This window comes from Pseudophryne corroboree, chromosome 9 (assembly GCF_028390025.1).
Source record: "Pseudophryne corroboree isolate aPseCor3 chromosome 9, aPseCor3.hap2, whole genome shotgun sequence".
NCBI lineage: Eukaryota > Metazoa > Chordata > Amphibia > Anura > Myobatrachidae > Pseudophryne > Pseudophryne corroboree.
The window spans coordinates 249085930-249111512 of record NC_086452.1 but is presented as its reverse complement, the minus strand read 5'-3'; the positions used below and the strand labels follow the sequence as shown (position 1 = coordinate 249111512).

The 25583-nt window shown below is 44.8% G+C and overlaps 1 protein-coding gene across 2 annotated transcripts in view; it reads left to right on the top strand.

Annotated features, from left to right (window-relative positions):
• IVNS1ABP (influenza virus NS1A binding protein) overlaps positions 1–25583 on the top strand; it is a 332957-nt gene that overhangs the window by 257835 nt on the left and 49539 nt on the right. For both annotated transcript variants that reach the window (XM_063940197.1, XM_063940196.1), the window contains 5 exons: positions 5440–5664; positions 5745–5866; positions 11799–11925; positions 19968–20099; positions 20181–20354. In XM_063940197.1, coding sequence (XP_063796267.1) covers positions 5440–5664; positions 5745–5866; positions 11799–11925; positions 19968–20099; positions 20181–20354 — 780 coding nt within the window. The remainder of the gene's footprint in view (positions 1–5439; positions 5665–5744; positions 5867–11798; positions 11926–19967; positions 20100–20180; positions 20355–25583) is intronic.

Here is a 25583-nt window from a genome sequence, read left to right as displayed (position 1 = left end):
GTGATCCTAAAAGCTTACTTTTGTGCCCTGTCTCCTGCGGAGCCGCTATTCCCCATGGTCCTGACGGAGTCCCCAGCATCCACTACGGACTACGAGAAATAGATTTATCGGTAAGTAAAATCTTATTTTATCCTGTATGCACCCAACAAGCTGGGTGCTCCTGCTTCTAAGCAGACTATTGCTCGCTGGATTTGTAGTACAATTCAGCTTGCACATTCTGTGGCAGGCCTGCCACAGCCAAAATCTGTAAATGCCCATTCCACAAGGAAGGTGGGCTCATCTTGGGCGGCTGCCCGAGGGGTCTCGGCTTTACAACTTTGCCGAGCAGCTACTTGGTCAGGGGCAAACACGTTTGCTAAATTCTACAAATTTGATATCCTGGCTGAGGAGGACCTGGCGTTCTCTCATTCGGTGCTGCAGAGTCATCCGCACTCTCCCGCCCGTTTGGGAGCTTTGGTATAATCCCCATGGTCCTTACGGAGTCCCCAGCATCCACTTAGGACGTTAGAGAAAATAAGAATTTACTTACCGATAATTCTATTTCTCAAAGTCCGTAGTGGATGCTGGGCGCCCATCCCAAGTGCGGATTGTCTGCAATACTTGTACATAGTTATTGTTACAAAAATCGGGTTATTATTGTTGTGAGCCATCTTTTCAGAGGCTCCTCTGTTATCATGCTGTTAACTGGGTTCAGATCACAGGTTGTACGGTGTGATTGGTGTGGCTGGTATGAGTCTTACCCGGGATTCAATATCCTTCCTTATTGTGTACGCTCGTCCGGGCACAGTATCCTAACTGAGGCTTTGAGGAGGGTCATAGGGGGAGGAGCCAGTGCACACCAGGTAGTCCTAAAGCTTTTACTTTTGTGCCCAGTCTCCTGCGGAGCCGCTATCCCCCCATGGTCCTTACGGAGTCCCCAGCATCCACTACGGACTATGAGAAATAGAATTATCGGTAAGTAAATTCTTATTTTTACGGTATGGACGATACGTGTTTGGAATTCCCTGCCTGAGGGAGTTGTAATGGCCAACTCAGTCAACACCTGTAAGAATGGGTTCGATAAATTCCTAATGGATAAGGATATCCAGGGTTACGGGGCATAGTCACGCACTATGGTTATTATAAAAAAAGAGGGGTTAATCGGAACGGCAGTCAGCAACTTCAGTCAAAATTTTATACAAAATAATCGTGCATAGGAGACCACAAATAGGTTGAACCCGATGGACAATTGTCTTTTTTCAACCTTAGATACTATGTTACTAAGTGCTATAAAGGCTCGAACACCTCACAGTGGTTAGCGGCTTGCTAATAAATCCATTTTCTTTTTCCTTTACCCTCCGTAAAAATTAAAATACAAGGTAGTTCTGCAGAGACCTGTTGTCTCACCATACCACTGGCGGCTGCAGTCCCTTGGTACGACACTGTCACGTAGATTCCTGCTGCTTCCGCCAGTGTTGATCTCATCACAGTAATTAGTCAGGTTCTCTAGTTTATTGAGACTAAGAAAACTATTGTTAAACAAAGGCAAGATTAAGCAAATCAAGGTGGCAAGTTTCAGAGGAAATGGGTTTTGTCCATTAGCCGTTTCCATAGGCTATACCGGAATCTGGATTTTTCAGTTTCCGTTTAAAAAAGAATCCATGTATTCGAAAGCAGGTGTTTGCTTACACCTGCTCTAGCCAGTTTGTTAGTAAAGCTGTGTTAGCTTAGCCAAACCGTATAGGTTACGCCTACATCAGAATGTTTCCGCAGGCCATCTTATAATTCTACTCGATAACTGCTGTTATTCGGACGAGTATTTAGTAGTCATCAATGAATGTAGTACACACAAATTCATTCTGGTTGCTGCCATAGGGCACTATCATTACGATTTGGACTGGCCAGTTCTTGGTAAGGCGTATTGAATCATTGCGTTCAATACAGGTTGTTTTTAATTTAACTCTTAATACACAAATATTATGCATAAGCGACCGAGGGGAAAATATGTTCCTATCATTACCTACAATTTCGGTTCAGGGTTTAGATCCTTACCCGTACTTAACACACGTGCTAGAGGTCGTGGTTTTCAAAAACCACAACCCGTCGTCCACAAACAAAGCCATCTGACAGAACAGTGGCATGACTGTCTTTCAGTCTATTTTCGCTATTCGGTAGTAGACACATGCCATGGTTTTCAGATATCCACAAATTGGTGGAATCCCGGTTTCATCTTATACTGTAAATCTATAGAATTCGCCTGTCTACCACCAAATCGTGTTTTGTTTTAGTTTTCCACAGACAACTGCCTGTGTCAGGAGAAAAGAAGGTAGTTCTGCAGACCGTTGCGCAGTATCATACACTCAGCAGTTTGATTTCAGTACCAGTAAGTCAACAAGGTCCAGGATTTTATCCAATCTCTTTATGCTACCGAAGCTGGACAGCTCGGTCAAGCCAATATTGAACCTAAAAGGCTCAATCAGTACGTCACTTATTACATATGCAATAGGAATCCAAGGGATCAGTATTTGCAAGTTTACAACAGAAATGCATAATTTCTCGGCATCTTAAGGATGCATACTTACATTCCTTTTTTTCCACCATGTCAGGTGTTCCTAAAATTTTGCAATTCATCAATGCCATTACCAATTCAGACGATTGGCTTCGCATACGTGCCTTTGGTGTTCGTAGGAGTCTTGTCTGTGACTGTAGCTCATCTCATTCCCTTGGGGTGATACTTGTTCTGTGTTTAGACGAACCTCTCATCAGGACTTTGTCTAAACAAATGATCCTTCAAAATGCATTCCTACAATACAATGTCTGAGTGATGCATGTTTGGATTTTCATTTCACATTAATCCACCGCGTTCTGTCTCTACTAAATCAATTTCTGTAAATGTTTCCTGATGCAGTAGATCTACGAATTTACATTCCTGAAGTAAACGCACACAGTATTCGTCATCAGGTACAGTTAGTGCTAAAACCACGGTCAGTCTCAATGCACTTGTGCATTCTACTATTAGAGAGGTTGGTGGGGTCTTTCCAAGAATTCCAGTTCGGAAGATTTCACTTTTCTACTGGATCTTTCGACACCGTGGTCAATTGCTGCTTTTGTCTCCAAGGACCGGAGTATCGCTACTCTGTTGGCTCCACATACTAAATCTCACGCCGGAGTCTGGAATTTGATCATTCTACCAACCGATGCAAGTCTCAGAGGTTGGGGACCAGTGGTCCTACATTGTTAACTTCTGAGTCTACGGTTAGACCAAAGAAAATTACTGTCAATAAATGTCCTGTAACTCAGGGCAAGATGCAACGCTCTGCCACATACATTGCGCATTCTGAAGTCTGACTGTTCAGGTGCAGTCAGCCAACGCGACTGCAGTCGCATGACTATACGAGAGGTTGATCAAATCCGGGATTGGCCTGAGCTTCACCAATTGATAGTCTCTGCTTTTCCGACATCTTTCAAGTTATCCCATCTTCTTTTTTTCTTTTTTTCTTTTTTTTTATACAAGCGGGGTTAGATGGAGGACTATGTTTAGCTACACTAAAGGGGCATGTCTCTGCCTTGTCAATTTTCTTTCAGAGGTGTTTGACACTTTTGCCAACAGGTCACACTTTTTCCTGCAAGGTGTTCTTAGTGTTCAACCTTCATTCATACCACCTACAGTGCCATGGGACTTGAATCTGGGTTTAGAGTTTTTACAGTCTTTAATTGGTGAACCCTTACAACAAGTGGATGTTAAGCTTCTCACTTGGAAAACCGTTTTTCTCCTAGCTTTAGCTTCAGCAAGGAGAGTTTCAGAATTGGGTGCCTTGTCATGCAAGCCACTGTATCTGGCGTTTCATGAGAGAGCGAAACTTAGGACGAATCCCGATTTTCTACCAAAGGTAGTGTCGTCTTTTCACATCAATCAACCAATTGTAGTCCCTGTGTTATCAGAAGGTGCAGGAACTCCAGCTACTTTGGATGGACGTAGTATGTCTGCTCTGCGTTTATGTAGACAGAACATCTACAGTACTGAAGACGGATACATTGTTTGTTCTCTATGATGCAGTCAAGATAGGTTGGCCAGATGGATTAAGCTGACCATTCATCGGGCTTGCCTTCATGCTAGTCTACAACCGCCTGCATCAGTTAGAGTGCATTCCACACGTTATGTGCGAACGTCATGGGCAGCAGGTCGTGGAGATTCCATGACGCAACTTTGCCGTGCAGCTACATGGTCCATCAGTGCACACGTTTGTGTGCTTTTACAAGTTTGATACATTTGCGGCGTTTGCATCTAGCTTTGGCCGTCTAGTGTTACAGGTACCAAACAGCTCTCCCGCCCAAGGGGGAAACGTTGCTATGTCCCAAGAGTACTCCAGTGACCCCTAGTGGATGAAAAAGAAAATAGGATTTTGGTACTTACCAGTAATCCTTTTCTTTGAATCCATGGGGGTCACTGGACGCCCACCCAGAGCAGTTTTCACCTGTCTTGTGGTAAGTTCATAAAACGTTATGGTAACACATTATCACCAACTTATTCTGATGTTAAGGTGATATCTATTGCCGTGTCAACTTTCTAGTTGTCCGTTATGTTATAATGTTATATGTAATTTTCCATTGTTCATCCTCTTTCGCTCCTGTTCAGCTCCGTAAAAAACACTGAAGTCTCTGTGGGAGTATGGTGGGGGTGGAGGGTTACACATCTAAATATTTAAATGTGCCTCTTCCTGCTATCGCACCGTCCATATCCCAAGAGTACTCTAGTGACCCCTATGGATTCAAAGAAAAGGATTTACCTGGTAAGTACCAAAATCCTATTTTTGGCTTATAAATGCACTCCCATTGTGTTTTGTGACCTCATCATACCGAGCCTATTTATCTTCAATGGGTATATGTAAGCTGAAGTAGGCCAACCCAATGGAGCTTGCACCCCACCATGCACATAAAGGAAGGGGTGCATGGATTCCTTAACAATTTGTATTAAATCATAGATTATTATTTTTAAATGTACTATGGAGTAATTTTGAAGCAGCAACTGGATTTTTGTATCCAGTTAAAAATTTTCCTGAATTTTCACCCATATTTTATTCATGCAGTGGCTTATTGGGGCTAATAGATCACCCCTAGTGATATCATCTGCAATAATTGGATGTCCCCCTTAATTCTCAAAATAAACTTAAACTAATGCAGGCTGTACATGTAAGGGACGAAGGACTCCGAAGATCAGGTATTTCCTGGGGGTAGGGGAAGGGGGCGGCTGGGAGTTGCGCGGAGAGATGCCTGTTTTTTATGGGCTCCTTTTTAGGTATAGAGCATTTTAAAGAATAGGCTAGTTGATGCCAGTTCCTAATATTGTCTATAGACCACCTCAGAAATCAGGTGAAGTTTTATATTGATTATATGTGCAAAGTGATGCTAATGTGTGTTTTTGTTTTTCTTTTGTTTTTGTTTTTTTCTTTTCCTCTGCAGAAAAAACGTATTTGTGTCTCGCTGTCCTCAACAGCACTCTCTGTGTTATCTTCCTGCATGGACGTAGCACCCCACTGAGCTCCCCATTAAGTACTCCTCGTTTACTAAAAAGCTTAAGCCTTGAGATAAAACCTGATGACTCAAATGATAAAGTAATGTCTCCTATGCATTATGCACGTTCTGGACTGGGAACAGCTGAACTAAATGGCAAGCTCATAGCAGCAGGTAAGTGTCTTGCATCAGAAATTTTGGCAGTTAATTGCTTTTGTGTGCATGCAAAAAGCATTTATTTTTCTTTTGTGTAGGAGGCTACAATAGAGAAGAGTGTCTCCGCACAGTGGAATGTTATGATCCAGAGAATGACACCTGGGTGTTTTTATCTCCTATGAAAACTCCTAGAGCTCGTTTTCAAATGTCCGTTTTGATGGTATGTAACAATAAATGAACAGCTCTGCTAAATAACCACAATACAAAACAAGTGTTTATTTTTTATTTTTTTACATACTAATGTTTTAGATGTCAGATGTTTGTGTGAATTTTACCACTGCCTCCCATTTTTGCAGAGGTAATTTTAGACTTACTAGGCCCAACTCCTATGTGCCATCATTCAGAAAGTATTAATGATCCCTGTAGGGTCTGGGGATGCCACTATTAAGCAGAGTATAGCTTTCAGGTCGCAGGTGTTTTGAGTGGTGTCCAAAGGCTGCTTGGTTCTGTCACTCAAAAATTTCCCCAAAATTATTATTTCTCTAACGTCCTAAGTGGATGCTGGGGACTCCGTAAGGACCATGGGGATAGCGGCTCCGCAGGAGACTGGGCACAAAAGTAAAGCTTTAGAACTACCTGGTGTGCACTGGCTCCTCCCCCTATGACCCTCCTCCAAGCCTAAGTTAGATTTTTGTGCCCGAACGAGAAGGGTGCACACTAGGTGGCTCTCCTGAGCTGCTTAGTGAAAAGTTTAGTTTTAGGTTTTTTATTTTCAGTGAGACCTGCTGGCAACAGGCTCACTGCATCGAGGGACTAAGGGGAGAAGAAGCGAACTCACCTGCGTGCAGAGTGGATTGGGCTTCTTAGGCTACTGGACATTAGCTCCAGAGGGACGATCACAGGCCCAGCCATGGATGGGTCCCAGAGCCGCGCCGCCGGCCCCCTTACAGAGCCAGAAGGCAGAAGAGGTCCGGAAAATCGGCGGCAGAAGACATCCTGTCTTCAACAAGGTAGCGCACAGCACTACAGCTGTGCGCCATTGCTCTCAGCACACTTCACACTCCGGTCACTGAGGGTGCAGGGCGCTGGGGGGGGGCGCCCTGAGACGCAATAAAAACACCTTGGATGGCAAAAAAATGCATCACATATAGCTCCTGGGCTATATGGATGCATTTAACCCCTGCCAGAATACATAGAAAAACGGGAGATAGGCTCCGCCCCCTTATCGGCGGCCTTATCTCCTCAGCACACTGGCGCCATTTTCCCTCACAGCTCCGTTGGAGGGAAGCTCCCTGGCTCTCCCCTGCAGTCACTACACTACAGAAAGGGTTAAAAAAGAGAGGGGGGCACTAATTACGCGCAGTATTAAATAAAACAGCAGCTATAAGGGGAAAAACACTTATATAAGGTTATCCCTGTATATATATAGCGCTCTGGTGTGTGCTGGCAAACTCTCCCTCTGTCTCCCCAAAGGGCTAGTGGGGTCCTGTCCTCTATCAGAGCATTCCCTGTGTGTGTGCTGTATGTCGGTACGTTTGTGTCGACATGTATGAGGAGAAAAATGATGTGGAGACGGAGCAGATTGCCTGTAATAGTGATGTCACCCCCTAGGGGGTCGACACCTGAGTGGATGAACTGTTGGAAGGAATTACGTGACAGTGTCAGCTCTGTATAAAAGACAGTGGTTGACATGAGACAGCCGGCTACTCAGCTTGTGCCTGTCCAGACGTCTCATAGGCCGTCAGGGGCTCTAAAGCGCCCGTTACCTCAGATGGCAGATATAGACGCCGACACGGATACTGACTCCAGTGTCGACGGTGAAGAGACAAATGTGACTTCCAGTAGGGCCACACGTTACATGATTGAGGCAATGAAAAATGTTTTACACATTTCTGATAATACGAGTACCACCAAAAAAGGGGTATTATGTTCGGTGAGGAAAAACTACCTGTAGTTTTCCTGAATCTGAGAAATTAAATGAGGTGTGTGATGATGCGTGGGTTTCCCCCGATAACAACTGATAATTTCTAAAATGTTATTGGCATTATATCCTTTCCCGCCAGAGGTTAGGGTGCGTTGGGAAACACCCCCTAGGGTGGATAAAGCGCTCACACACTTGTAAGGGCTCTACCCTCTCCTGAGATGGCCGCCCTTAAGGATCCTGCTGATAGAAAGCAGGAGGGTATCCTGAAATGTATTTACACACATACTGGTGTTATACTGCGACCAGCAATCGCCTCAGCCTGGATGTGCAGTGCTGGGTTGGCGTGGTCGGATTCCCTGACTGAAAATATTGATACCCTAGATAGGGACAGTATATTTTTGCCTATAGAGCATTTAAAAGATGCATTTCTATATATGCGTGATGCACAGCGGAATATTTGCCGACTGGCATCAAGTCTAAGTGCGTTGTCCATTTCTACCAGTAGAGGGTTATGGACACGACAGTGGTCAGGTGATGCGGATTTCAAACGGCATTTGGAAGTATTGCCTTATTAAGGGGAGGAGTTATTTGGGGTCGGTCTTTCAGACCTGGTGGCCACGGCAACAGCTGGGAAATCCACGTTTGTACCCCAGGTCGCCTCTCAACATGAGAAGACGCCGTATTATCAGGCGCAGTCTTTTCGTGGACAAGCGGGCAAAAGGTTCCTCATTTCTGCCCCGTGACAGAGGGAGAGGAAAAAGGCTGCAGAAATCAGCCAGTTCCCAGGAACAGAAACCCTCTCCCGCCTCTGCCAAGCCCTCCGTATGACGCTGGGGCTTTACAAGCAGAATCAGGCACGGTGGGGGGCCCGTCTCAATGAATTTCAGCGCGCAGTGGGCTCACTCGCAAGTAGACCCCTGGATCCTTCAGGTGATATCTCAGGGGTACAAATTGGAATTCGAGAAGTCTCCCCCTCGCCGTTTCCTAAAGTCGGCTTTACCGATGTCTCCTTCTGACAGGGAGACAGTTTTGGAAGCCATTCACAAGCTGTATTCCCAGCAGGTGATAATCAAGGTACCCCTCCTGCAACAGGGAACGGGGTATTATTCCACACTGTTGTGGTACCGAAGCCGGACGGCTCGGTGAGACCGATTCTAAATCTAAAATCTTTGAACACTTACATACAGAGGTTCAAATTCAAGATTGAGTCACTCAGAGCAGTGATTGCGAACCTGGAAGAAGGGGACTACATGATGTCTCGGGACATCAAGGATGCTTACCTTCATGTCCAAATTTACCCTTCTCACCAAGGGTACCTCAGGTTTATGGTACAGAACTGTCACTATCAGTTCAGACACTGCCGTATGGATGGTCCACGGCACCCCGGGTCTTTACCAAGGTAATGGCCGAAATGATGATATTCCTTCGAAGGAAGGGAATTTTAGTTATCCCTTACTTGGACGATTCCCTGATAAGGGTAAGATCCAGGGAACAGTTGGAGGTCGGTGTAGCACTATCTCAGGTAGTGTTGCGGCAGCACGATTGGATTCTCAATATTCCAAAATCGCAGCTGGTTCCGACGACTCGTCTTCTGTTCCTAGGGATGATCCTGGACACAGTCCAGAAAAAGGTGTTTCTCCCGGAGGAGAAAGCCAGGGAGTTATCCGAGCTAGTCAGGAACCTCCTAAAACCGAGCCAAGTCTCAGTGCATCAATGCACAAGGGTTCTGGGTAAAATGGTGGCTTCCTACGAAGCAATCCCATTCGGCAGATTCCACGCAAGAACTTTCCAGTGGGACCTGCTGGACAAATGGTCCGGGTCGCATCTTCAGATGCATCGGCGGATAACCCTGTCACCAAGAACAAGGGTGTCCCTCCTGTGGTGGTTGCAGAGTGCTCATCTTCTAGAGGGCCGCAGATTCGGCATTCAGGACTGGGTCCTGGTGACCACGGATGCCAGCCTGCGAGGCTGGGGAGCAGTCACACAGGGAAGGAATTTCCAGGGCTTATGGTCAAGCCTGGAGACATCACTTCACATAAATATCCTGAAGCGAAGGGCCATTTACAAGGCTCTAAGCTTAGCAAGACCTCTGCTTCAAGGTCAGCCGGTGTTGATCCAGTCGGACAACATCACGGCAGTCACCCACGTAAACAGACAGGGTGGCACAAGAAGCAGGAGGGCAATGGCAGAAGCTGCAAGGATTCTTCGCTGGGCGGAAAATCATGTGATAGCACTGTCAGCAATTCCGGGAGTGGACAACTGGGAAGCAGACTTCCTCAGCAGACACGACCTCCACCCGGGAGAGTGGGGACTTCACCCAAAAGTCTTCCACATGATTATAAACCGTTGGGAAAAACTCGACAGGTATTGCGCCAGGTCAAGGGACCCTCAGGCAATAGCTGTAGACGCTCTGGTAACACCGTGGGTGTACCAGTCAGTGTATGTGTTCCCTCATCTGCCTCTCATACCCAAGGTACTGAGATTGATAAGATGGAGAGGAGTAAGCACTATATTCGTGGCTCCGGATTGGCCAAGAAGGACTTGGTAACCGGAACTTCAAGAGATGCTCACGGAGGATCCGTGGCCTCTACCTCTAAGAAGGGACCTGCTCCAGCAAGGACCCTGTCTGTTCCAAGAGTTATCGCGGCTGCGTTTGACGGTATGGCGGTTGAACGCCGGATCCTGAAGGAAAAAAGGCATTCCGGATGAAGTCATCCCTATCCTGATCAAAGCCAGGAAGGATGTAACCGCAAAACATTATCACCGCATTTGGCGAAAATATGTTGCGTGGTGCGAGGCCAGTAAGGCCTGACGGAGGAAATTCAACTGGGTCGATTCCTACATTTCCTGCAAACAGGAGTGTCTATGGGCCTGAAATTGGGGTCCATTAAGGTTCAAATTTCGGCCCTGTCAATTTTCTTCCAAAAAGAACTAGCTTCAGTCCCTGAAGTTCAGACGTTGTAAAAGGGGTACTGCATATACAGCCTCCTTTTGTGCCTCCAGGGGCACCTTGGGATCTCAATGTAGTTTTTGGGTTCCAAAAAGTCACATTGGTTTGAACCACTTAAATCTGTGGAGTTAAAATATCTCACATGGAAAGTGGTCATGCTGTTGGCCCTGGCGTGTCAGAATTGGTGGCTTTATCCTGTAAAAGCCTTATCTGATTTTCCATTCGGACAGGGCGGAATTGAGGACTCGTCCTCAGTTTCTCCCTAAGGTGGTTTCAGCGTTTCACCTGAACCAACCTATTGTGGTGCCTGCGGCTACTAGGGACTTGGAGGACTCCAAGTTGCTAGACGTTGTCAGGGCCCTAAAAATATATGTTTCCAGGACGGCTGGAGTCAGAAAATCTGACTCGCTGTTTATCCTGTATGCACCCAACAAGCTGGGTGCTCCTGCTTCTAAGCAGACTATTGCTCGTTGGATTTGTAGTACAATTCAGCTTGCACATTCTGTGGCAGGCCTGCCACAGCCAAAAATCTGTAAATGCCCACTCCACAAGGAAGATGGGCTCATCTTGGGCGGCTGCCCGATGGGTCTCGGCTTTACAACTTTGCCGAGCAGCTACTTGGTCAGGAGCAAATACGTTTGTAAAATTCTACAAAATTGATACCCTGGCTGAGGAGGACCTGGAGTTCTCTCATTTGGTGCTGCAGAGTCATCCGCACTCTCCCGCCCGTTTGGGAGCTTTGGTATAATCCCCATGGTCCTTACGGAGTCCCCAGCATCCACTTAGGACGTTAGAGAAAATAAGAATTTACTTACCGATAATTCTATTTCTCGTAGTCCGTAGTGGATGCTGGGCGCCCATCCCAAGTGCGGATTGTCTGCAATACTGGTACATAGTTATTGTTACCAAAAAATCGGGTTATTGCTGTAGTGAGCCATCTTTTCTAGAGGCTCCTCTGTTATCATGCTGTTAACTGGGTTTAGATCACGAGTTGTACGGTGTGATTGGTGTGGCTGGTATGAGTCTTACCCGGGATTCAAAATCCTTCCTTATTGTGTACGCTCGTCCGGGCACAGTATCCTAACTGAGGCTTGGAGGAGGGTCATAGGGGGAGGAGCCAGTGCACACCAGGTAGTTCTAAAGCTTTACTTTTGTGCCCAGTCTCCTGCGGAGCCGCTATCCCCATGGTCCTTACGGAGTCCCCAGCATCCACTACGGACTACGAGAAATAGAATTATCGGTAAGTAAATTCTTATTTTTTTTTCCTCCATTTTTCAGGGCGAGTTGTATGTTGTTGGCGGATCAAATGGTCATTCTGATGACCTCAGCTGTGGAGAAAAATATGACCCTAATGCAAACACATGGACACCTGTTCCTGAGTTGAGAACAAACCGTTGCAATGCAGGTATGACCCATGCTTTGCCTCCTATGCAATATGTTTTTGCAGTGTACAGTAATGCGTACTCACAGGAGTTTCTGTAGAGCACAAGCTGCAGCTTTCCTAAATAAAAAAAAATTGTTTGTATATGTATATATATATATATATATATATGTGTATATATATATATATATATGTATATATATATATATATATATATATATATATATATGTGTGTGTGTGTTTGTGAAAAAGGAGGGTACCCAATGGCGCTAAGAATGAAAGAGCAGCACCTCTACAGGAACCTCCTGTTAGCAAAGGTCGGGGTGAAGCCACAAACAGATCTGAGGGTGCTTACATGTATGGTACTGTTTCGATAATATTAGTACATCAGTTTAAAACAATACGATTTTCAATTACATAGAAAAAAATGTATTCAGAAAAATACATAGTACGTCGTTATGATTTTACAGGGGACGTCTTCGGATATATCCGGTTATACATTCAGTTTTTAGTGTATTTCTTTGTTGAAACATACGATACAGAAGTAGAATAGATTGACCCAACGCATTTCGTCCCTATCGGGACTTCATCAATGGTACTTTATCTAAACAATAAAATAGAACTGAATATATGAACAGTACCAATTTCCAAATATATATGATTCTTTCCAACATATGGAACCATACGTACCAAAATGCTCAAACAATGATGTGAAGAAAATCTGATAACCTGGTTTTAATAGATGTTTATACATTATCTGGATATGATGCATAGTTAATGAATAATTACTTTAGACTAGAAAATAAAGAAGATAGATAATAGGTGGTGGTGAGAGGAAATGAGGATACATACCCGACTAATAACTAGTATGAAAAATCTCAGCGTGATGTGGCTCCATTACGGAAAAAGTGTCCATACACTAATATGCAGTATCTCAACGATGGTCTAAAATGACCCATATAATTGAACATAGTGGGAGGAGTTAATTATAAACTATAAATGTGTCTCAAAGTGAAAGTGAGGGGAAAGACTATAATACATACCGATATGGAATGCAGATAAGTGTCTACCACTGAACTTTAGTAGATATAAAACAGCCTTCTGCACATACAGGTTGAGTATCCCTTATCCAAAATGCTTGGGACCAGAGGTATTTTGGATATCGGATTTTTCCGTAGTTTGGAATAAATGCATACCATAATGAGATATCATGGTGATGTTACCTAAATCTAAGCACAGAATGCATTTATGTTTCATATACACCTTATACACACAGCCTGAAGGTAGTTTTAGCCAATATTTTTTATAACTTTGTGCATTAAACAAAGTGTGTGTACATTCACACAATTCATGTATGTTTCATATACACCTTATGCACACAGCCTGAAGGTCATTTAATACAATATTTTTAATAACTTTGTGTATTAAACAAAGTTTGTGTACATTGAGCCATCATAAAACAAAGGTTTCACTATCTCACTCAAAAAAGTCCGTATTTCGGAATATTTGGATACGAGATACTCACTCAATCTGTATAATATAGGGATATGCCTGTAAAGTGAATTAACATAATTTTAGGGATCTTTCAACTGGTGCTCAATCGAAACATTGATCCAACTCGACTGAACAGCCATTTGGGGAAGTAAATAATTTCCCAAAGCAAGATTAAATACATTACAATAGTAATAAAATAGCACATATAGTGCAAATAAAGAATATAATGCAAGATTAAGAAGGTATTCATTTAGCATCAAAATTCACAAGTAATGATAGATATTATTGCTATAACATAGATGTAGCATAAAATTACACAGATATTCAAAAGGGATATTAAATCCATTTTTTTTTAGATAGTGTCAATTACTAATAACAAAATATAGTATAGAAATACACAGGATACTTAAGATGTTTAAAGACAGTATTTTTAGTGTACAAAAATAAGAAAATCTATACAAGAGGCAATGGAAATACACAGGAAAAACCTAGTGATACTTAGGGTGATGTGCTCCTCTCAGAGTTCAGAACTCTTAATAATCTTGCATTATATTCTTTATTTGCACTAATGTATTCTTGCTTTGGGAAATTTACTTCCCCAAATGGCTGTTCAGTCGAGTTGGATCAATGTTTCGATTGAGCACCAGATGAAAGATCCATAAAATGAACTTGCTGAACAGAAGGTATAAGGATCCCGTCTCCATTGAAAATAGTGATTATGGACATTTCTTCATTGGACTGAGAATACTGTCTCTAGAACCCAGGGAGTGCACCACAGCAAACACTAGAATATTTATTGAACTATATTGGGATACAGGTGACCATCCTGTCTGGTGGATTGCAGCACCTTTGAAGTGAAGCGCCGTCTTTACATCTTTCTGTTTTCTCTGACGTCCTAGTGGATGCTGGGAACTCCGAAAGGACCATGGGGAATAGCGGCTCCGCAGGAGACTGGGCACAACTAAAGAAAGCTTTTAGGTCACCTGGTGTGCACTGGCTCCTCCCACTATGACCCTCCTCCAAGCCTCAGTTAGATTTTGTGCCCGGCCGAGGTTGGATGCACACTAGGGGCTCTCCTGAGCTTCTAGAAAGAAAGTATATATTTAGGTTTTTTATTTTACAGTGAGACCTGCTGGCAACAGGCTCACTGCATCGAGGGACTAAGGGGAGAAGAAGCGAACCTACCTGCTTGCAGCTAGCTTGGGCTTCTTAGGCTACTGGACACCATTAGCTCCAGAGGGACCGACCGCATGGAACTGGCCTTGGTGTTCGGTCCCGGAGCCGCGCCGCCGTCCCCCTTACAGAGCCAGAAGTAAGAAGAGGTCCGGAAAATCGGCGGCAGAAGACATCAGTCTTCACCAAGGTAGCGCACAGCACTGCAGCTGTGCGCCATTGCTCCTCATACACACTTCACACTCCGGTCACTGAGGGTGCAGGGCGCTAGGGGGGGGCGCCCTGAGCAGCAATAAAAAGACCTTGGCTGGCAAAAATACCACAATATATAGCCCCAGAGGCTATATATGTGATAATTACCCCTGCCAGAATCCAGAAAAAAGCGGGAAAATAGTCCGCGAAAAAGGGGCGGAGCTATCTCCTTCAGCACACTGGCGCCATTTCTCCCTCACAGCTCCGCTGGAAGGAAGCTCCCTGGCTCTCCCCTGCAGTCTACACTACAGAAAAGGGTAAAAAAGAGAGGGGGGGCACTAAATTTAGGCGCAGTATATATAACAGCAGCTATAGGGGACATAATTCAGTTAGTCCCTGCATTATATAGCGCTCTGGTGTGTGCTGGCATACTCTCACTGTCTCCCCAAAGGGCTTTTGTGGGTCCTGTCCTCTGTTAGAGCATTCCCTGTGTGTGTGCGGTGTGTCGGTACGGCTGTGTCGACATGTTTGATGAGGATAATGATGTGGAGGCGGAGCAGATGCATATAGAAGGGATGTCACCCCTTGCGGGGCAGACACCTGAGTGGATGGACTTATGGAAGGAATTGCGTGCACGCGTCGACTCCTTACACAAAAAATTTGACGACATGCCAAATGCGGGACAGCCGGCTTCTCAGCTCGTGCCTGTCCAGGTGTCTCAAAGGCCTTCGGGGGCTGTAAAACGCCCGCTACCTCAGATGGCAGACGCGGATGTCGACACAGATACTGACACCAGTGTCGACGATGATGAGTCTAGTCTAATGTCCACTAAGGCCATTCGTTGCATGATTGAAGCAATGAAAGAGGTGTTACAAATTTCTGATATAAACCCAGGTACCACTAAAAAGGGTATTATGTTTGGGGAGAAAAAACTACCCGTAGTCTTTCCCCCATCAGAAGAATTAAATGAAGTGTGTGAAGAAGCGTGGGCTTTCCCTGATAAAAGATTGGTCATCTCTAAGAAGTTACTAATGGCGTTCCCTTTCCCGCCAGAGGATAGGTCACGTTGGGAGACACCACCTAGGGTGGATAAAGCGCTCACACGTTTGTCTAAAAAGGTGGCACTACCGTCTCCGGATACGGCCGCCCTCAAGGAACCTGCTGATAGAAAGCAGGAGGCTATCCTGAAGTCTGTATATACACACTCATGCATTATACTTAGACCTGCTATTGCGTCAGCATGGATGTGCAGTGCTGCCGCTGCGTGGTCAGATTCCCTGTCAGAAAATATTGACACCCTAGACAGGGACACTATTCTACTAACCATAGAGCATATAAAAGACTCAGTCTTATACATGAGAGATGCACAGAGGGAGATCTGCCGGCTGGCATCTAAAATAAGTGCACTGTCCATTTCTGCTAGGAGAGGCTTATGGACTCGCCAGTGGACAGGGGATGCAGATTCAAAAAGGCACATGGAAGTTTTGCCTTATAAGGGTGAGGAGTTATTCGGGGATGGTCTCTCGGACCTAGTTTCCACAGCAACTGCTGGGAAGTCAGCATTTTTACCCCATGTTCCCTCACAGCCTAAAAAGGCGCCGTTTTATCAGGTACAGTCCTTTCGGACTCAGAAAAACAGGCGTGGAAAAGGCGGGTCCTTTCTGTCCAGAGGCAGAGGTAGGGGAAAAAGGCTGCAACAAACAGCAGGTTCCCAGGAGCAAAAGTCCTCCCCCGCTTCTTCCAAGTCCGCCGCATGACGGTGGGGCTCCACAGGCGGAGCCAGGTACGGTGGGGGGCCGCCTCAAAAATTTCAGCGATCAGTGGGCTCGCTCACAGGTGGATCCCTGGATCCTGCAAATAGTATCTCAAGGGTACAAACTGGAATTCGAGGCGTCTCCACCCCACCGGTTCCTAAAATCTGCCTTGCAGACAACTCCCACAGGCAGGGAGGCTGTGCTAGAGGCAATTCACAAGCTGTATTCCCAGCAGGTGATAGTCAAGGTGCCCCTACTTCAACAAGGACGGGGTTTACTATTCCACACTGTTTGGTACCGAAACCGGACGGTTCGGTGAGACCCATTTTAAATTTGAAATCCTTAAACACATACATAAAAAAATTCAAGTTCAAGATGGAATCGCTCAGGGTGGTTATTGCAAGCCTGGACGAGGGGGATTACATGGTATCCCTGGACATCAAGGATGCTTACCTGCATGTCCCCATTTACTATCCTCACCAGGAGTACCTCAGATTTGTGGTACAGGATTGCCATTGCCAATTCCAGACGCTGCCGTTTGGACTCTCCACGGCACCGAGGGTGTTTACCAAAGTAATGGCGGAAATGATGATACTCCTTCGAAGAAAGGGAGTTTTAATTATCCCGTACTTGGACGATCTCCTAATAAAGGCGAGGTCCAAGGAGCAGTTGTTGGTGGGAGTAGCACTATCTCAGGAGGTGCTACACCAGCACGGTTGGATTCTGAATATTCCAAAATCACAGCTGGTTCCGACGACACGTCTACTGTTCCTGGGTATGATCCTGGACACAGTCCAGAAAAAAGTGTTTCTCCCGGAGGAGAAAGCCAAGGAGCTGTCATCTCTAGTCAGAGACCTCCTGAAACCGAAACAGGTATCGGTGCATCACTGCACGCGGGTCCTGGGAAAGATGGTGGCTTCTTACGAAGCAATTCCTTTCGGCAGGTTCCATGCCAGAATCTTTCAGTGGGACCTGTTGGACCAGTGGTCCGGATCGCATCTTCAGATGCATCGCCTGATAACCCTGTCTCCGAGAACCAGGGTGTCTCTGCTGTGGTGGCTGCAGAGTGCCCATCTTCTAGAGGGCCGCAGATTCGGCATACAGGACTGGGTCCTGGTGACCACGGATGCCAGCCTTCGGGGCTGGGGGGCAGTCACACAGGGAAGAAACTTCCAAGGACTATGGTCGAGTCAGGAGACTTCCCTACACATAAATATTCTGGAACTAAGGGCCATTTACAACGCCCTAAGTCAGGCAAGGCCTCTGCTTCAAAACCAGCCGGTGCTGATCCAGTCAGACAACATCACGGCAGTCGCCCATGTAAATCGACAGGGCGGCACAAGAAGCAGGATGGCAATGGCAGAAGCCACAAGGATTCTCCGATGGGCGGAAAATCACGTACTAGCACTGTCAGCAGTGTTCATTCCGGGACACGACCTCCACCCGGGAGAGTGGGGACTTCATCCAGAAGTCTTCACGCTGATTGTAAATCGATGGGAACGTCCACAAGTGGACATGATGGCGTCCCGCCTAAACAAAAAACTAGAGAGATATTGCGCCAGGTCAAGGGACCCTCAGGCGATAGCTGTGGACGCTCTGGTGACACCGTGGGTGTACCAGTCAGTTTGTGTTCCCTCCTCTGCCTCTCATACCAAGGGTACTGAGAATAATAAGAAAACGAGGAGTAAGAACAATACTCGTGGTTCCGGATTGGCCAAGACGAGCGTGGTACCCAAAACTTCAAGAGATGATCTCAGAGGACCCATGGCCTCTGCCGCTCAGACAGGACCTGCTGCAGCAGGGGCCCTGTCTGTTCCGAGACTTACCGCGGCTGCGTTTGACGGCATGGCGGTTGAACGCCGGATCCTGAAGGAAAAGGGCATTCCGGAGGAAGTCATTCCTACGCTGATTAAAGCCAGGAAAGATGTATCTGCAAAGCATTATCACCGCATATGGCGGAAATATGTTGCTTGGTGTGAGGCCAAAAAGGCCCCAACAGAGGAATTTCAACTAGGTCGATTTCTGCATTTCCTACAAGCAGGAGTGACTATGGGCCTGAAATTAGGCTCCATTAAGGTACAGATCTCGGCTCTGTCGATTTTCTTCCAGAAAGAACTGGCTTCATTGCCTGAAGTTCAGACGTTTGTGAAGGGAGTGCTGCATATTCAGCCCCCGTTTGTGCCTCCAGTGGCACCTTGGGATCTCAACGTGTTGTTGAGTTTCTTAAATAAGATTTTACTCACCGGTAAATCTATTTCTCGTAGTCCGTAGTGGATGCTGGGAACTCCGAAAGGACCATGGGGAATAGCGGCTCCGCAGGAGACTGGGCACAACTAAAGAAAGCTTTTAGGTCACCTGGTGTGCACTGGCTCCTCCCACTATGACCCTCCTCCAAGCCTCAGTTAGGACACTGTGCCCGGACGAGCTGACATAATAAGGAAGGATTTTGAATCCCGTGTAAGACTCTTACCAGCCACACCAATCACACTGTATAACTCGTGATACAATACCCAGTTTAACAGTATGAAAACAACTGAGCCTCTCAACAGATGGCTCAACAATAACCCTTTAGTTAACAGTAACTATGTACAAGTATTGCAGACAATCCGCACTTGGGACGGGCGCCCAGCATCCACTACGGACTACGAGAAATAGAATTACCGGTGAGTAAAATCTTATTTTCTCTGACGTCCTAGTGGATGCTGGGAACTCCGAAAGGACCATGGGGATTATACCAAAGCTCCCAAACGGGCGGGAGAGTGCGGATGACTCTGCAGCACCAAATGAGAGAACTCAAGGTCCTCCTCAGCCAGGGTATCAAATTCCACGTGAGATATTTTAGATCCACGGTTTTAAGTGGCTCAAACCAATGTGATTTTTTGGTATGTATCCTCATTTCCTCTCACCACCACCTATTTTCTATCTTCTTTATTTTATAATCTAAAGTAATTTATTATTCATTAACTAGGTATTATATCCATGTAACCTGGTTTTAATAGAGGTTTATATATTTCATCAGCTTTTCTTTACATCATTGAGCATTTTGGTATGTATGGTTCCACATATGTTGGAAAGAATCATATATATTTGGAAATTGGTACTGTTCATATATTCGGTTCTATTTCTTTGTTTCGATAAAGTACCCCTGATGAAGTCCCGATAGGGACGAAACGCGTTGGAACAATATATTCTACTTCTGTATTTTATGTTTCAACAAAGAAATACACTAAAAACTGAATGTATAACCGGATATATCCGAAGACGTCCTCTGTAAAATCATAGACGTACTATGTTTTATGTACTTTTATGAATACATTGTTTTCCATGTAATTAAATTGTTTTAAACTGATATTAATATTATCAAAACAGTACCATACATGTAAGCGCCCTCAGATCTGTTTGAGAGATGTAGAGATATTAAATAAAAAGTATTTTCTTAATCTCTCCACTTAGGTGTTTGTGCCCTCAACGGAAAGTTGTATATTATTGGAGGATCTGATCCTTATGGGCAGAAAGGGCTTAAGAACTGTGATGTGTTTGAGCCCTTAACAAGGACTTGGGCAAGCTGTGCTCCACTAAATATTCGTAAGTGTCTTTGACATCATTAGCATTGCATTTGTTTGATTTAAGCTTATGCGTTGATCCATTTTATTCCAAATATTGCAGGAAGGCACCAGTCTGCAGTTTGTGAGCTTGACAATCGTATGTACATAATCGGAGGGGCAGAATCATGGAATTGTCTAAATTCAGTAGAGTGTTACAATCCTGAGAATGACACATGGACTCTTGTGGCACCTATGAATGTCGCTCGTCGTGGTGCTGGGGTTGCTTTTTATGATGGTAAACTTTTAATTTTGATTATCACTACAGAAGTTGTGCTCTGACTAATGAGACTTGATAAATAAATCTGGAGTGGGTCTGTGCTTGTAATGTGAATGAAAGAATGATGTACGTGTGTCAGTGAAACTGCAATTTATTGCAACGGAGTCGCATTACTCCACATACGTTACAAAAAAGTTTGCTAGCTAGGTGTGGGCTACCTAACAGTAGGTAAAAAGCAAAACAGGTTAAATGTATACAGGTTGACTTTAACACAGGGATATGCATTCAGTATATATTATATAGATGAGGTTTGCGTGCAATATTTAGTGAAGAAATCCAGTTGGTAGGTGCAGGTTAATTAGCAATAAGAAAATGTCACAACAAGGTGAATCTACAAAGGTAAGAGTAGGCACACAATGTAGATATGTGGGCTCTGTATAGTCTTTTGTTGGCCTGTGTGAATTTATGATGCTTTGTATTAGCACACAGGTTCTCAAACTCTGTCCTCAGGACCCCACACAGTGCATGTTTTGCAGGTCGTCTCACAGAATTGCAAGTGAAATAATTAGCTTCACCTGTGGACCTTTTAAAATGTGTCAGTGCGTAATTAATACACCTGTGCACCTGCTGGGTTACCTGCAAAACATGCACTGTGTGGGGTCCCGAGGACCGAGTTCGAGAACCTATGTATTAGCATGTGGTCTTTTGTTCTAAGAGGTTGGCGTCCCGTGACATTTGGAACAAGTGGTGGCTGTAAAATCTGAACGGCAAAGCTCACTATTAACAGCTCTATGGATTGTTCATCCTACCCATTAAAGCACAATGCACTTCAGCCAATTTTTTCAAGCACTACCTAGCTTACAATGGGCAGGATAGGTTATGAGATACATCAAATGAACATTGATACACATTAAGGAAACTTTACCTATAAGGATTATTGGGCATCCTGAAAGTATTTACAGCGCTTCACTTTTTCCACATGTTATGTTACTGCCTTATTCCAAAGTAGAATAAATAAAAAAAAATCCCTCAGAATTGTACACACAATACCCCATAATGACAACGTGATTTTTTTTTATTTTTTAAATGGATGAAAAATTAAAAAACTAAGAGATCACACAAAAAAGTATTCACAGCATTTGCTATGAAGCTCAATATTGAGTTCAGGTGCATCCTGTTTCCACTGATCTTTCTTGAGATGTTCCTACAGCTTATTTGGAGTCCACCTGTGGTAAATTCAGTTGATTGGACATGATTTGGAAAGGCACACGCCTGTCTATATATAGTGTCCCACACTTGACAGTGCATGTCTGCGCAAAAACCAAGCATGAAGTCAAATGAATTGTCTGTAGGCCACCGAGACAGGATTGTCTTGAGGCACAATTCTAGGGAAGGGGTACAGAGAAATATCTCCTGCTTTGAAGGTCCCGATGAGCACAGTGGCCGTCATAATCCGGAAATGGAGTAAGTTCGGAACCACCAGGGCTCTTCCTAGAGTTGGCCGGCCGTCTAAACTGAGCGATCGGGGGAGAAGGGCCCTAGTCAGGGAGGTGACCAAGAACCCGATGGTCACCCTATCAGAGCTACAGCATTCCTCTGGAGAGAGAACCTTCCAGAAGGACAACTATCTTTGCAGCAATCCACCAATCGGGCTTGTATGGTAGAGTGGCCAGACGTAAGCCACTCCTTAGTAAAAAGCACATGGCAGCCCGCCTGGAGTTTGCCAAAATGCACTTGAAGGACTCTTAGACCATGAGAAACAAAATTCTCTTGTCTGATGAGACACATATTGAACTCTTTGGCGTGAATGCCAGGTGTCATGTTTAGAGGAAACCAGGCACCGCTCATTACAGGCAAATACCATCACTATAGTGAAGCATGACTGTGGCAGCAGCATGCTATGGGGATGTTTTTCAGCGGAAGGAACTGGGATACTAGTCAGGATAGGGGGAAAGATGAATGCAGCAATGTACAGAGAGAGCCTGGGTGAAAACCTACTCCAGAGAGCTCTTGAACTCAGACTGGGGCGACTGTTCATCTTTCAGCAGGACAGTGACCCTAAGCACACAGCCAAGATATCAAAGGAGTGGCCCAGACTTGAATCTGATTGAACCTCTCTGGAGAGATCTGAAAATGGCTGTGCACCGACGCTTCCCATCCAACCTGATGGAGCTTGAGGAGGTGCTGCAAAGAGGAATGGGCAAAACTGCCCAAAGATAGGTGTGCCAAGCTTGTGACATCATATTCAAAAAGACTTGAGGCTGTAATTGTTGCCAAAGGTGCATCAACAAAGTATTGAGCAAAGGCTGTGAATACTTATGTACATGTGATTTCTTAGTTTTTTTTATTTTAAATTTGCAAAAATCTCAAACTTTTTTTCACGTTGTCATTATTGGGTATTGTGTGTAGAATTTGAGGGGGAAAAATGATTTTTTATTTATTTTTTGGAATAAGTATGTAACATAACAAAATGTGGAAAAAGTTGAAGCGCTGTGAATACTTTCCGGATGCACTGTATGTGGAGTAAGGTTGGGTCAGTTTTTAATGGGTAGTGGGAAATACTGAGTAGGAGGGGATATGGGTGGGATTGTGATGGAAATATATAAATATTCTGTGTAACGTATAAAACCAGTAAGAAGTTGTGGGGTTTTTTTTTATTTTTTTATTGACAAACTAAACAAAATGAGTTAATATGCTGCAGTGAAATGCTCCAGTATTCATCTATAGGTCCTATTGTAAAATGCTATACCTAGAGTATCAAATGGCACAAATTATTCTGAATAGAATAAAACTCATAGCCTCAGCACTGTGAGGAGACATGCTATAACCACTGTGTTCTGTGTGTTTTATCCAATACTGATAGCTTTTTCAACATAAGTGTACCTTTTATAACAGAAAATACACTGCATATGTAGAACAGCACTTAGAAATGTAATACAATGAATGTACAGTATGTATCATAAAAGGTCTAGAAAATGTGAAATTCAATTGGCCTACATTTCTCTATTTCACACTTTTGTAGCTTAACAATAGCCATTTACATTTTGTAAATCCTTTTCAAATTAATTTACCCATCATAAGTAAAAATGTTACAAAAAAAAATGATGGTACATACTAAGGGGTCTATTTACTAATTGGATGGAGATAGTCGCTGGAGATAAAGTACCAGCCAATCGGCTTCTAACTGTCATTTTTCAAACACAGCCTGTGGCATAGCAGTTAGAAGCCGATTGGCTGGTACACAGTTGTGTTTTTTCTTTTTTTTTTTTTAAAGTGAGCAACAATGTCTCAAAGTAACATTAATGTTAAATATATGAGCTTAATTTCTCTATCGTCCTTGTGGATGCTGGGGTTCCTGAAAGGACCATGGGGAATAGCGGCTCCGCAGGAGACAGGGCACAAAAAGTAAAGCTTTCCGATCAGGTGGTGTGCACTGGCTCCTCCCCCTATGACCCTCCTCCAGACTCCAGTTAGATTTTTGTGCCCGGCCGAGAAGGGTGCAATCTAGGTGGCTCTCCTAAAGAGCTGCTTAGAGAAAGTTTAGCTTAGGTTTTTTATTTTACAGTGAGTCCTGCTGGCAACAGGATCACTGCAACGAGGGACTTAGGGGAGAAGGAGTGAACTCACCTGCGTGCAGGATGGATTGGCTTCTTGGCTACTGGACATCAGCTCCAGAGGGACGATCACAGGTACAGCCTGGATGGTCACCGGAGCCGCGCCGCCGGCCCCCTTGCAGATGCTGAAGTAAGAAGAGGTCCAGAATCGGCGGCTGAAGACTCCTGCAGTCTTCTAAAGGTAGCGCACAGCACTGCAGCTGTGCGCCATTTTCCTCTCAGCACACTTCACACGGCAGTCACTGAGGGTGCAGGGCGCTGGGAGGGGGGCGCCCTGGGAGGCAAATGAAAACCTTTTTTGGCGAAAAATACCTCACATATAGCCCCCAGAGGCTATATGGAGATATTTAACCCCTGCCAAGATTAACTAAATAGCGGGAGACGAGCCCGCCGAAAAAGGGGCGGGGCCTATCTCCTCAGCACACAGCGCCATTTTCTCTCACAGAAAGCCTGGAGAGAAGGCTCCCAGGCTCTCCCCTGCACTGCACTACAGAAACAGGGTTAAAACAGAGAGGGGGGGCACTGATTTTGGCGATATTGAGATATATATAAAGATGCTATAAGGGAAAACACTTATATAAGGTTGTCCCTATATAATTATAGCGTTTTGGTGTGTGCTGGCAAACTCTCCCTCTGTCTCCCCAAAGGGCTAGTGTGGGTCCTGTCCTCTGTCAGAGCATTCCCGGTGTGTGTGCTGTGTGTCGGTACGTGTGTGTCGACATGTATGAGGACGATGTTGGTGAGGAGGCGGAGAAATTGCCTGTAATGGTGATGTCACTCTCTAGGGAGTCGACACCGGAATGGATGGCTTATTTAGGGAATTACGTGAGAATGTCAACACGCTGCAAGGTCGGTTGACGACGTGAGACGGCCGACAAACTATTAGTACCGGTCCAGGCGTCTCAGAAACACCGTCAGGGGCGTTAAAAACGCCCATTTACCTCAGTCGGTCGACACAGACACGGACACTGAATCCAGTGTCGACGGTGAATAAACAAACGTATTTCTCATTAGGGCCACACGTTAAGGGCAATGAAGGAGGTGTTGCATATTTCTGATACTACAAGTACCACAAAAAAGGGTATTATGTGGGAGTGAAAAAACTACCTGTAGTTTTCCTGAATCAGATAAAATAAAATGAAGTGTGTGATGATGCGTGGGGTTACCCCGATAGCAAATATTGGCGTTATACCCTTTCCCGCCAGAAATTAGGGCGCGTTGGGAAACACCCCTTAGGGTGATAAGGCGCTCACACGCTTATCAAGTGGCGTTACCGTCTCCAGATACGGCCGCCCTCAAGGAGCCAGCTGATAGGAAGCTGGAAAGATATCCTAAAAAGTATATACACACATACGGTGGTTATACTGCGACCAGCGATCGCCATCAGCCTGGAGATGCAGTGCTGGGTTGGCTTGGTCGGATTCCCTGACTGAAAATATTTTATTCATATAGAGCATTTAATAGGATGCATTCTATATATATGTACGTGAGATGCACAGAGGGATATTTGCTCTCTGGCATCAAGATAAGTACGTTGTCCATATCACCCAGAAGATGTCATGGACACGACAGTGGTCAGGTGATACAGATCCCATACGGCACATGGAAGTATTGCCGTATAAAGGGAAGGAGT